Source organism: Periplaneta americana, chromosome 3 (assembly GCF_040183065.1).
Source record: "Periplaneta americana isolate PAMFEO1 chromosome 3, P.americana_PAMFEO1_priV1, whole genome shotgun sequence".
Classification (NCBI taxonomy): domain Eukaryota; kingdom Metazoa; phylum Arthropoda; class Insecta; order Blattodea; family Blattidae; genus Periplaneta; species Periplaneta americana.
In genome coordinates, this window is record NC_091119.1 from 185,768,237 (window position 1) to 185,782,415 (window position 14,179).

General features: G+C 34.6%; 2 protein-coding genes across 6 annotated transcripts in view; one reads left to right on the forward strand and one right to left on the reverse strand.

Annotated features, from left to right (window-relative positions):
- The window catches only part of LOC138696913 (uncharacterized), a 2,004,918-nt gene extending 2,003,019 nt beyond the window's left edge, over positions 1 to 1,899 (forward strand). For 3 of the 4 annotated variants that reach the window (XM_069822391.1, XM_069822394.1, XM_069822393.1), the window contains one exon: positions 919 to 1,559. In XM_069822391.1, coding sequence (XP_069678492.1) covers positions 919 to 1,105 — 187 coding nt within the window. In that variant the 3' untranslated portion in view covers positions 1,106 to 1,559. Of the gene's footprint in view, positions 1 to 918 lie in introns of all 4 variants that reach the window. The other variant, XM_069822395.1, reaches the window with a different exon arrangement.
- A 3,697-nt stretch (positions 1,900 to 5,596) lies between these two features.
- The window catches only part of LOC138696914 (major facilitator superfamily domain-containing protein 12-like), a 41,615-nt gene continuing 33,032 nt past the window's right edge, over positions 5,597 to 14,179 (reverse strand). For both annotated transcript variants that reach the window (XM_069822396.1, XM_069822397.1), the window contains exon 9: positions 5,597 to 5,907. In XM_069822396.1, the coding sequence (XP_069678497.1) occupies positions 5,670 to 5,907 (238 nt within the window). In that variant the 3' untranslated portion in view covers positions 5,597 to 5,669. The remainder of the gene's footprint in view (positions 5,908 to 14,179) is intronic.

The window sequence follows — 14,179 nt, forward strand, 5'->3', positions numbered from 1 at the left end:
GCAGCTGAACCTTGTTTCAAATATTTCCAACCCAATTTACTCATTCTTTTAGTTAGTTACATAATATGTAGGTCACAGCTTCTTCTCAACAATATTACTTCAAAACTTCTCTAAAGGGGAGAGGATGGTATTTTTAAAAACTTTTTTCCTATTTGTTGTAAAATATTAATTTTTTGTATATAGAGAGCTCATACCTGTGGCAACTCAACCAAATAAAATATTTTGAAAAAAAAAAAAAAAAATTATTTGGGGGCCCAAATTTGAAAAAAAAAAATATACCCAATGCAGGATTGTACTAAAACTGATATATCTAAACCGTTTTTAAAGACAGATTCAAACAGTTTTTGCAATGTATTTGCAAAAGCATGTTCTACAAACTGACTGTACCAGAATTTTGATATTAGTCCCTACGTTTGTAAAATAAACAATTAAAATTTAATAACAATTTTCTGATTTCCTTTCTTGCAAACAAACGAACGTATTTTTTAAATGAAATCAGTTAACAAAATTCTGTTACAGAGAAAAGTTTCCTAATAGTCTAAACAATGTGTGTTCTAAATTTCATGCATGTATCTTTAATAGTTCAGAAATTATATCCATTTTTGTCTGGCAATGTAGCAAAAAAATGAAGTTACTGGAAACCGATAAAAGCTGGCATGTGATTTAAAAATCCATAGCGCAGGAAGTTTAAAAATGACGTCTCAACATCCGATAAGGGCACAAATACCCACAAAATGTTATACAATGCATGCCACACATATCAAAGGGTATTTTAAAGAAAAAAAAATTTTTTGAAAATTTAATTTACTGGAAACAACGTTTCATAAACATACTCGCGTCTTAATTACTACCATTATAGACTCGTTGCGTAATGTACTATTTTGAAACTGATGTAATAACTTGATTATTTTTTCCCAGATTACAAGCCATGACTAGAAAACTACCAGAATACGCAATTCGATGGAACTCCCAAATAGTGCGGGCCAACACCAGAGTGTCAGGTCCGACTTCGACACCAGGACACAACACAGGTACAAGCAGCAGGGTGACGTGGACATGCTTATGCGTCATAATGCAGACGTGGTTCACAGTGCTGGCGAAATAGGAGGAGGCAGGAAGCCACCGCTCAATCAGAACTCTCGCTGCACAAGTGTAGTGAATTTGTTTAGCATGAGTGAAGTGAAAGTTTTTTTGTGCGAATGTGTTGTGTTCGAGTGACCGATGAAAACAGACACACAAATAAAAAAGTGACACTGTAAATATCTTATTGTTTACACTCCAGTTTCCTTCTGAATATGGAACTGATCAGAAGGAAATGGCGGTGGTTGTTCATATTTTAGTAACACTGACAGTGACAGTCTTGTCCAGGATTTTTCACTGTTACTACATCTCAAAAAGGAACATAGTGAGGCTTCCATCTAAAATAAAGAAAAAGATCTGTTGTGTTGGACCGTTCTCTTGCAGTCATATCTTAGTGTCAAACCGTTGTGTAGAGGAGGTGCGAGTAACAATAATTTTGTAAACAAGACTTCTGTTGACACATTCCTGTTGTAATCATTTACCTCACAACTTCCCTAATAATATTACCGGATTTTATATGCTCTATTCAGACCTTGCAAGAAAGGTCTTCTGTTGGAAAGATGAGATAATTTTTATTTAATAATTCTTTTAAAAGACAGCAGCCATTTACAGTTAATGAAATTATGGAATAACAATAATGCAAGGAAAGTGGAAGGAGATATCAGAAGGAAATCCATGTCTTCTCAAACCATTTTGTAGGATATTAGAGTTAACTTACCTTATTTCCAACAGTGAATAATTTCAACATCTCTGACATACTGGGTGTTCATTTCAAAGTGTGTCATGACGTCACTGTTGTGATTCAGCGATTTGAAGCGAGTTTCAGCTTTTATGTCAGAGAAGTTGCCTATTATTCAAGGCGTTCAATCTGAACTTGAGCACGTGCACGGTATAACTTGAACATCGTGGCAACAGATGGCGGTCTGTATGGTCTGTATGCTATCGTAACCTTTCGAACTCTATTTTGCGTGGGCAAATCGTACGCAGGGTATTTTTTATCATTGGTAATGGCAACATTCCACAACACAAATCAAATGCTCCGTGTCCATGTTGATTGTCGAAGTTAATGACAACAAATACGTAAGTAATCGTCTTAACCCTCTCCCCATGTCCCGACAGTAAGAAAAAAACTCACCTCAGTACGTGTTTCCAAAGAGTTCACATTCCTGCCACTACCGGCGTTACCGTACGTATCGGTAAGTACTCTTCAGAATGAACGCCGTACTTGCCAGGCAACTTCTCTGGCACATAGGTAATACGCCTCTGCGGAAGTGTAGGAAGATTGAATTCTCTAGGCTCATCGACTAGCCACATGACGGCATACAGCAAGCCATGACACACTTTGAACAGAACACGCAGTATGGAAGATGGACCCACTGCTGTGAGATAATGGTCTGCATGTTTAAGTACGAAACTAGCAGATCCGGATTCAAATCCTGGTCGGGACAAATTGCGTAGTAAGAGGCTTTTTCCTCAGCCAATTCAGTGCAATTGCAAGGAAATTTTCGGCGTTGGACCCTCGCATTTATTTTGCTATCGTTAATTTCAACTTCATTTGTCATTCAATAGTTTCAGATCAACAGAGAACCTAGCACGATGTCTCATAGTGCCAATGACTTGCACATAAATGGCATTATTTTGAGAAGCTTCCAGACCTTCTAAGAGGGCTAGAGGGATGTTAAACGCGGACTTAGTCGGAATTTAGTGTTATGTAAGCAGAATAGCTCTCCTCCACGAAGGCGGAAAAATGGAGGAAAAAATGAAATGGCGTGGGGCTGGTTTTTTTACTATAATAATTCATATTTCATGTAGGATATGAGGATGATAATAATAATAATAATAAATAATAATAATAATAATACTTACTTACTTGCTTGCTTTTAAGGAACCCGGAGGTTCATTGCCGCCCTCACATAAGGCCGCCATTGGTCCCTATTTTGGGCAAGATTAATCCATTCTCTATCATCATATCCCACCTCCCTCAAATTCATTTTAATATTATCTTCCCACCTACGTCTCGGCCTCCCTAAAGGTCTTTTTCCCTCCGGCCTCCCAACTAACACTCTATATGCATTTCTGGATTCGCCCATACGTGCTACATGCCCTGCCCATCTCAAACGTCTGAATTTTATGTTCCTAATTATGTCAGGTGAAGAATACAATGTGTGCAGCTCTGTGTTGTGTAACTTTCTCCATTCTCCTGTAACTTCATCCCTCTTAGCCCCAAATATTTTCCTAAGAACCTTATTCTCAAACACCCTTAATCTCTGTTCCTCTCTCAAAGTGAGAGTCCAAGTTTCACAACCATACAGAACAACCAGTAATATAACTGTTTTATAAATTCTAACTTTCAGATTTTTTGACAGCAAACTAGATGACAAAAGCTTCTCAACCGAATAATAACACGGATTTCCCATATTTATTCTGCGTTTAATTTCCTCCTGAGTGTCATTTATATTTGTTACTGTTGCTCCAAGGTAATTAGTATTATTATAATAATATTATTATTAATATTGTTATTATTATTAATATTATTATTATATTATTTTTATTATTATTAGCCTATTATTATTATTAGCCTATTATTATTATTATTATTATTATTATTATTATTATTATTATTATTATTATTATTATTATTATTATTATTATTATTACAAAAATACTATTGTAATAACAATATAAATCGTAGGACCTATTTGTAGGTTGGTAAGAGTTACACTAATTTATCACTAATTACAAAGTCAAAGAACTAAGTAAAACTAACAATAAGAATGTATAGTTTATGATAGCACACATAACGTACTTCAAAGAAGAGAATTCATTATCAATGAGAGAGAGCCACTATTCTGCGTCTGAATCATGAAATCAACATGGCCTTATGTAAACTGAAGTTGCACTATGATGCATTACATAACTGATATAAGCTATACAGTAGATATGCAATTTTTTCTTCATTGTTGTATATGCAATTTTAACACTTATTCACTGATTCACTTCATATCTTCTTTACTATGTTAATAATGAGGAAATTACCTGGTTGACCATTAGGCTTTGGACAATGAAGAATAACACTTCGAAACTAGACAGCCATGTAATTTTCCTATTATTAACACAGCAAAGAAGATATAAAGTGAATCAGTATGCAGTTTTATTGTGTTAACTTATTTGTTTTACAAATGGTTTTTAATGAACCTGGAAGTTCATTACCACCCTCATATAAGCACGCTATTCTAAACAAGATTAATCCATTCCCTACCATCATATTCCACCTCTCTCAAACCCATTTTTATGTTATCCTCCCATTTACATCTCGGCCTCCTCAAAGATCTTTTTCTTCTCAGGTCTTCCAACTAACACTCTATACGCATTTCTGGATTCACCCATACATGCTACATGCCCTGCCCATCTCAAACATCTGAACTTAATATTCCTAATTATGTTACAGTAGGTGAAGAATACAACGCGTACAGTTCTGCATTGTGTAACTTTCTCCATTCTCCTGTAACTTCATCCCTCTTAGCCCCAAATATGTTCCTAAGCACCTTATTCTCGGATACCCTTAATCTCTGTTCCTCTCTCAAAGTGAGAGTCAAAGTTTCACAATGATACAGAACAACGGGTAAAATAACTGTTTTATAATTCTAATTTTCAGTTTTTTTTAAAGCAAACTAGATGACAAAAGCTTCTCAACCGAATAATAACAGGCATTTCCCATATTTATTCTATGTTTAATTTCCTCTTGAGTGTCATTTATATTTGTTACTATTGCTCCAAAGTAGGGTATTCGAATTTTTCCACATTTTTCAAAGGATAAATTTCCAGTTTTTATATTTCGTAAGGATAAATATCCAATTTTTATATTTCCATTTCGTACTATGTTCTGGTTAAGAGACATAATCCTATAATTTGTTTTTATGGGATTTACTTCCAATACATTATCCGCATAAAGAAGCAACTCATGTAACCTGTTCAATTCCAAACCCTCTCTGTGTTCGTGGACTCTATGGTCAAGCTCCACAAGACCTTAGAATGCTATATATTTTGTATTCAGTCAGTCGTACCACAACTGAATAATAATCAGGAAAAATGTAATGGTAAGTACTCTGCTCTTATGAGTATAAATTAGATTTATATTATTTTGATGTGTACCGTTAGTTTTTAAGAGGAAAATGGCATTTTCTGAGAATAAATTATGCAATTCAAAATTTTAAATGGTGAAATGACATGATTCTTGAAAATTGATTTTGTCAAAGAAGGAGTTACTATATATTTTTTTTTTTTAGTCTTATGTACGGTAGAACAAACCATGGCTCCCTTTTTCATATTGATATTTATTCTGATGAGATTAATGATTTGAGGCATAAATCTGAATAAATTGGAAATAAATTAGTCCAAATTAACACGTATATATATATAATTCCTAAGTGATATATGTTAAAAGTTGTGTAATCAAGATGTGTAACATTGGAAATATCTAGTTTGTGTCTGTATTGAAAAATAAACACAGACTTCCTGATTTTTCGGACATTATTTTATTAACTTCATAACAATGTAGAGTTTTAAAATAAAAAATATACCAACATCAATTACAATGAACGTTTTATTCCATTTGGAAGGTTACAGAATAACTGCGCATCACTTTGGACTGTGTCTGAAGTGCTGAAACTTCTTCCTAAAATATCACTGCCAGCTCTTCTTCTGTTTCCTATGTTGACAAATGACAGTGAAAGTAGAACAATAAGTCCTAGTACTGCTGAACTTCCACATACATAAACTAGAATATCGCGATAGTAATGTGGACACAAACCGCTGGTGGCACACTTCCTGCAACATAACACCAAATTCATAAACTGTTTATGAAATAGCCTATAGGTAAATACAAATTTTGACAAAATGAACAGTACAATTGTTAAATAAACATACATTATAACTTTCCTGTGTTTACATCAAAACTGTAACGATATATTAATGAATGATTAGTTTCGAATTGTTTCTGCCATCTTCAGATTTATAGCGATGTCTTGCGCTTGCTTCCGGTTTTTTCTTGTTGGTGTCTTGGTGAGGTGTGTTTGTGACTAGTAGTATTGCATCGAGAAAAGTATGTGTTCTGAAATTTAGTTGAGCGTTGAGGATGAGGCACATAAATACACATGCACAACACATCCTCAACACTCAACTAAATTTCAGAACGCACATCCTTTCCGACACATCACAACCAATTATAAACATACCCCCCACAAAGACAACAGCAATAAGAAACCGGAAAGAAGCGTAAGACTTCACTAGAAATCTGAAGATGAAAAATATAAACAGAAACTAGTAATTAATTACCGTAAACTGGGGATACTTGAACCACCTCAGAAAGTTTCATTAACTCCTACAAAAAACGTATACCTTGAGAAACTTTCATTGCTCTCCTATATGTTGAATCTTGCGACATACAAACCACAGGCAAGCAGCTTTATTGCATTTTCACTATTGTTATGTATTTATTTATTGTTTTATTAGTGGCTCAAGTTACCCAGGAAATGGGTATACTTGAGCTACCCATTTAAAAATGCTATGTGGTGCAAGTTAAACTTGATATGAGGTTACTTGAGTTAATAGAACATTAAATGATAACATCTATATATATAATTTGAACTGGTAATGGAAATTACGGGAAAACGGCTGAACAGATTTTAATAAATGGCCCCTCATTTTGAAGCTTGGAACCCAAAGTTTTTCGGAAAAGTAGTAGTTTTCAGTGAAATGTCAATTTTCCTACACAATTTTCCTACTTTCCAAAAATCCATCTGTTGTCAGTTTTGAGAACTAATTTTATCGAATCACGGCCGACTTGATTGACTTTCAGAACAAAACACACACTACAATAAACAATAGGCTATTACACGAAGGCCATGACCTGCAGGATTGCCGACATATTTAGAGCTCAATTCAATTTGTTATTAAAAACTGATTCTGCAGTGTATAATAATTTTCTGAGTACAACTGTGTATTGGATATTCAAATCTACGAAACTTGAGGTGGTTTGATGACATTATTATCATTAGAAATTAAATATTATTATAGTTAATATCATGCTTCATCTATTTTTCATTAATTGTACATAATATTGATGCTATATTGATGACATGAAAGTGAAACGTTTTAAGGTTATGTAAGTAAATGTAGAGAATATCTTAATTTAGATCTTAATTTCTATAATTTACTGAGTGGCTGCTATATATAACTACAAAACTTAAGATAATAATATTGTTATTAAAAATCAAATATTTTTATACTTATTAGCCCAGTGGGGTTGGGTCTTTTTCATATACTTAATGGCAGTGTAGTGTAGATATTGATATGTGTCATTGTCTTCAGTATTGGCTCGAGAGAGCGCAAAAATTACAGTTCCTAAGGAAAGATCAAAAGGTATTACTTACTGATAAAATAAGAGGCCTAGAAAATTTTGTAGTCTCCAGATCATTTCAGCAAGATCTCTTAATAGGATAAAATGATTTTACGCTTTACATTTCAAGTTCTACATGCAGCAGCTATATGAAAATGCTATTGTTCGAAAGCTTAGCAAACCTGACATTTTTTTAACTTTTTTTTACAATCCACAATGACCTGAAATAGCTACTGCTATCGTCCTGACATTGATACTTGCGTTTTCGCGTTGAAACTCAAAAACTGAAGTTGGATAGGTTCAAGCGAAAGTATTTGGCTTAAAAAAATCCATTGAGAGGGAGTATGTTTCATTATTATGGAAGCAAATAACTATTAAAAAGACAAGTATTCTTCATTGAAAATAAATCAGAAAAATTTTATTTGAACGTCTAACGAACTTAGTTTGCAGCAGCATTTGCTGCACAAGCCACTAGTTTTATAGATTTGGGTACAGTATATATGTAGTTTATTATCTTTAGCTATATTCTATAATTCACTGAGATAATATGCACACATAATTTTCTTTTCTTTAATCCCAAAATTTGAATTAAAAAATTACAAAAATCACAGAAACGAAAACATCTAAACATCTGATTTAGCTCAAATATCCCCGATGTCTCAAGTAACCCCACCTTACTCGGTATTGTAAAATAACAAAATTGTTTCAATATTAACACAGGAAATTTAAAATAGTTGTTTATTTAACAAATTGTTAGTGGTACAAGTCTGTTACTTGCATTAATGTCATTTTAAATATATTGTAGCCTACTTTCTCTTAAGGACTAATTATAGAGTGGGCCACAAGTCACGATTGGATATATTATATATTAGTTTATAAAATAATAAAATGCCACTTTCAGGTCAGTAAGTCTAAATGTAGGCCTACCAGTTTTAAAGTACATAATGTTATAGAGCTGCTTTATTAAAGCGATGAAAAAAGTTTTATCTGATTTCTTCATATGTTTCACCAAATCGTTGTTTTCCATGAAACCACACACTAACGATGAGATGTTCCTCAATCGTATATATGCTTGTATCCACCATTGCTTACAACACATAGACAACACGTTTCTCAAACATTTTTAAAAATATATTAATATGTATTGTATTGTATATATTGTATTGTTGGCGTTTAATTGACTGAGGGGCGTGCACTTCAATTTAAAGTTCTAAATTTATGTTCTCTGAATGAAAATATCATAAAGAAATTTAGTAATAAAGATTCGTATTTGTTCTGCAATGTTGTTTCTCCACACCTGATATTACATCCATTTACTGAGCACCATGATACCAAATGACAGAAATGTTAAGAGTGGGCATTCAGTAAGAAGTAGGTCTACTGTCCTTCCCCCCCGTTGTGTATGGAAATTGTAATGGTAACAAAGTTTCTTTGAAATTGGTAATGATAGTTTCTCAGTGGTGAAATGAAATCAGTGAACTGGTATACCATTTTACAAGTAAAATAAATTATCATAAAGCAAGAGAAGCAGTAAATCTTGAGATTATTTGGTATGAATATCTGTGTGCTCAACAAGAACATTTCATTTCATTTATTGCAATTCATAATCCTTACATCAGCATTGCAGCTTTGAAATGTGAAACAAGTAGCAAAATACGATGAAAGAGTATTGGAACGGAGAAAAATTATCTCCGGCGCCGGGATTTGAACCTGGGTATTCAGCTCTACGTGCTGATGCTTTATCCACTAAGCCACACCGGATACCCACCCCGGTGTCGGACAGAATCATCTCAGATTAAGTTCCAACTCTTGGGTTCCCTCTAGTGGCTGCCCTCTGCACTACGTCATAGATGTCTATGAACGAGGACTGAAGTCCACACATGTGCTGAGGTGCACTCGTTATGAGTGACTAGTTGGCCGGGATCCGACGGAATAAGCGCCATCTTAAATCACGAAGTGATTTACGCATATTATATATATTATTTTAATGTACCGAAGTACATATGATATTTCCATGCAGATAATCTGCGTCATCATACGATCAAAGAGTATTGGAACAGAGAAAAATTCTCTCCGGCACCGGGATTTGAACCTGGGTATTCAGCTCTACGTGCTGATGCTTTATCCACTAAGCCACACCGGATACCCACCCCGGTGTCGGACAGAATCGTCTCAGATTAAGTTCCAACTCTTGGGTTCCCTCTAGTGGCTGCCCTCTGCACTACGTCATAGATGTCTATGAACGAGGACTGAAGTCCACACATGTGCTGAGGTGCACTCGTTATGAGTGACTAGTTGGCCGGGATCCGACGGAATAAGCGCCATCTTAAATCACGAAGTGATTTACGCATATTATATATATTATTTTAATGTACCGAAGTACGTATGATATTTCCATGCAGATAATCTGCGTCATCATACGATCAAAAAGTATTGGAACGGAGAAAAATTCTCTCCGGCGCCGGGATTTGAACCCGGGTATTCAGCTCTACGTGCTGATGCTTTATCCACTAAGCCACACCGGATACCCACCCCAGCGTCGGACAGAATCGTCTCATAACGAGTGCACCTCAGCACATGTGTGGACTTCAGTCCTCGTTCATAGACATCTATGATGTAGTGCAGAGGGCGGCCACTAGAGGGAACCCAAGAGTTGGAACTTAATCTGAGACGATTCTGTCCGACGCTGGGGTGGGTATCTGGTATGGCTTAGTGGATAAAGCATCAGCACATACAGCTGAATACCCGGGTTCAAATCCCGGCACCGGAGAGAATTTTTCTCCGTTCCAATACTCTTTCATCGTATGATGACGCAGAATATCTGCATGGAAATATCATATGTACTTCGGCACATTAAAATTATATATTTATATATATATATATATATATATATATATATAAGTAGCAAAATTATACAAAAGAAATGCTGTGTCAGGGACAAACTGGCACGTAGAATACATCATTCAGTTTTGGGAATAAAACTACAGTAATGTTGGTTTGAATATTTCATTTTTGCTTCAGCTTACAAATGGAGAGTATGGGTCTATCACAGCCTAATATATACAGTCACGAAGCTCAATACGTAGTAAATATGCATCCATAGATAGTTGCTAGACCTGCACAGTCTATTGTTCCTAGTACCCTCATAAACTCAAGCTTCGTAACTGTATATACTAGACTGTGGGTCTATGATAAGGAAAGTATTTAATGAAGCACATACAATATTATATTTTCTCTTGATATGAGTGAAATTCCGAAATTAATCCCAGCCCTCAAAAAATTTTTCACTATGGTTCACTCAGAGTGTATCCTACGTGTCTGAATCACTCTCAAATTGCAGAATTCTTGATTAGAAATCAAATGAGTGGTCAGACTGAGTGAGGCCGCATGGCATGGCTAATTTTATATGCAACTTTGGCATGATCTTGCTTGTAGTAGAGGTAAGTGGCGTTATCCATGCCGGTCACACAATTTACACTGATTTATGGCGTAACTACTAATAAATTGGCATTCGGCTGTGGCTTATAGTGTCGTTATAGTAACCATTTGAAATTGTGCTATTTTTTGTTTCATCACGGATCCCGGAACAGATACCCATACTCAATATAAGGAAAGATGTAATTTACATAAGAAATAATACATAATTAGAAATACGTAGTAATTCAGTTAATTAAATTTGTAAGCATAAGCAATTCATTGAGTAGAATGTATGAAAATAAAGAAATTTTGTTAATTCTGTTATACATTTTTTCTCTTTGCCCTTCAAAGCTGTGAAATAATTAGGCGGTATATTGAAGACTATTTAATACATGAACAATGAATAGTTTTTTTTAACAGCCGGGACTAAGAAAGAGTAGATGGAGATCTGATTTGTGTCTCACATTAAAATTAAGAATATTCTGATTATGGCTAGTACTTAAAAGTACCTATGGTATTTTTTACAGGATATCTTTTTTTGAAAGATATTATTTTATAGTAATATCTGCATTGCCCCAGTAGAGTAGAATTTAAAAATACTTGTTATAAGAGAATGTGAGTCTTCTATGGTGATGTTGAGGCATGTTAAGAAAGCTTGAAACAATAAGCAACCCTTAATAAAATGCTGAACAACTTTGAACACATAATGCAAGAAATTATAATATTTTGCTGATGATTTAGCTTATTAGAATCATTTTAGGTTCTCTTTTACAAATATGATTATATGTTGACAAATTTTCTAGAGCTATTTTTATTAAATTTGAAGTTCAGCTATAGTGAAAGTTTATGACAAGAAAAATGTACAATCTTGCAAGCAGGTATTATTATTATTATTATTATTATTATTGTTATTATTATTATTATTATTATTATTATTATTATTATTATTATTATTATTATTATTATTATAGAAGAGTGTTCCGACTAAGAGCATAGTTTTTGTCAATGTGTCATCCTGTTAGTTTAGCTGTCGTGCTAACTTTAGGTCACGAGAGTCCCACCATGTGTCCATGTACCATGAAAATAGGTTCAAATGTGGACAGAGGAACATTTTACTAAGGATCTGAAAGCTTGGACAGATATGAGAGATCTTTTATTAATAGTCTGCAAACGAAACTGCACTTTGGTATGAATGGCCGACTAGATAAACAATTTTACAGTTCGAAACTACCGCAAAATGCTGTTGTCGAGTAGGCCTGATCACGGCCGTGGCCTGATATGATTTGTTTATTAGTTTGCCACTTGACTTCGCCACATATTACCGGCGCGTATTTCACTTCATTTTTTTTTTATGTCACCACAGTCACGAAGCTTGAGTTGTTGAGAGTACTAGGAACAATAGAATGTGCAGGTACTATTTCGCATTGTCTATGATGAGGCGTTAGTAGCGATTCTAGTGGTTAGCAACTATTTTATATCTTGGATACATATTCCCTACGTATTGACATTCGTGACTGTATATACTAGGCTGTGATGTCACATCAAATTGGTGCTTCCATTGCGGTTGTGTAGTTTCGTGTTCCAAACAAAACTTTTGATATTTTATTGGTGAATGTAATTTGTGTGCTATAGTGAAGATGGATAAATTTACGACATCGCACTACGAAAAGAAGGTAAGACTTTCGCTAACCGTAGTTCGTTTTAATTTTATTTCACTGATGTTGAATGACTGTAATTGTGTAAGACGGAATTGTACATTTTATTAACGATGGGATTTGGGTAAATGGAGATACGTCATAAAAGTGAGTTTCGATATAAATGAAAATTAAACTCCGGATCCTTATTGCAAATAATTTTCATCACAAATAAAATACGTCAAATGCTAATATTCTTCTTCTTTTTTTTCTTTTTTTGCACAGCCACTTGTAGAATTTAACTTGCGTAATCACCTGGGGAACAAAACTCCATTTGCAAAAAAAAAAAAAAAAAAAAAAAGACGGTAACCCCCTTATCCGAATACAATCGTAATTGCCTCGAAAATAATGTCGATGTGGGTGAAACAGATTGGCCGAAGAAATAAAAATCTAAAAATAAATTTAAAACGCGATGTAGATACCATTTGTACGTACATGTACTCTACTTTTGATACTTTTTTTTTTCTCGCTTTCATTTATATACTGGCTTTAACATCTTTGGTCATATCGCGAGTCACATTTTAATGCCATTTACATTATATACTTTCACTTATGATAAGGATAACCTATGTATGTAGTTAGTAGTCTATGTTTGACATTCAGTTGACGTTAATTATATTTTATTTTCAATGTAATTAATTAACTTAAACGTCTTCTAATGTTTTCTTCAAATATGACACTGATGCTGCTTGCGGCTTTATTTATGCCCGTTTGTATTAATTTGTGTGTAAATACGTCATAATAAGAAATAACCTCAATCTTTTCGATAGCTGTGTATGGGACTAATGGTATCCAGTACCCGAACTTCATACGCAGTGATTTTTTTCTCTCTTGTAATTTTGAATTGGACTGTGGCGTTTTACAATATCGTTTGGGCTAAATTAGCGCTGCGTTACTTCCTCGTACTTCGCTTATACACCTTCAACTGTTTAGAGCTCTCACCTCAGATACACCAACATAACTTTGGTAACATAACGAAAGTTTCACGCTAGTGTACTCTCACGCTATGCCTTGCATGGCCTGTACACGAGTCTGTGACAGATTAGGTTAGGTTTTTGTTATGCCTTGCTTATACGAATCTGTGACAGGTTAAGTTAGGCTTTTATTATGCCTTCCATATACGCTGGAAAAATGCTGATAATGATTTTTTTTTTTTTGGTGTTGCCTGTAATAAGGTAGTGTAATAGCGAATTTTCATATCCGAAATCAACAGACGTAACTGAAAGGACGAGCTCGCGACAGAAACAGTTTGGCTGTGGTGTATGCGCGGACTTTTTATGCAGTGCCAGCGTGATCTTTAACTGGATATATTTTCGCGTGTACATTCCAGATCAAATCAAAAAGTTCCCTTCTTGCTCCGTTACACATCTTTCATATACGAAGGTTAGGTTTGGTTAGTTTAGGTTTTTATTAACCAAGTCCGCGCATGCGTAGTTACCTCACAGCCAAGATAATTCTGTCGTGAGCCGCACGTCAATTCAGCGCTAGTTTCAGCATTATTTGTCTCGGCCATCCTAGCCACTTCTTAGAGTTAAGATTATATTAAGAAATTCACGATACTGCTATTTCGCTTAGCATTTCAATAAAATTT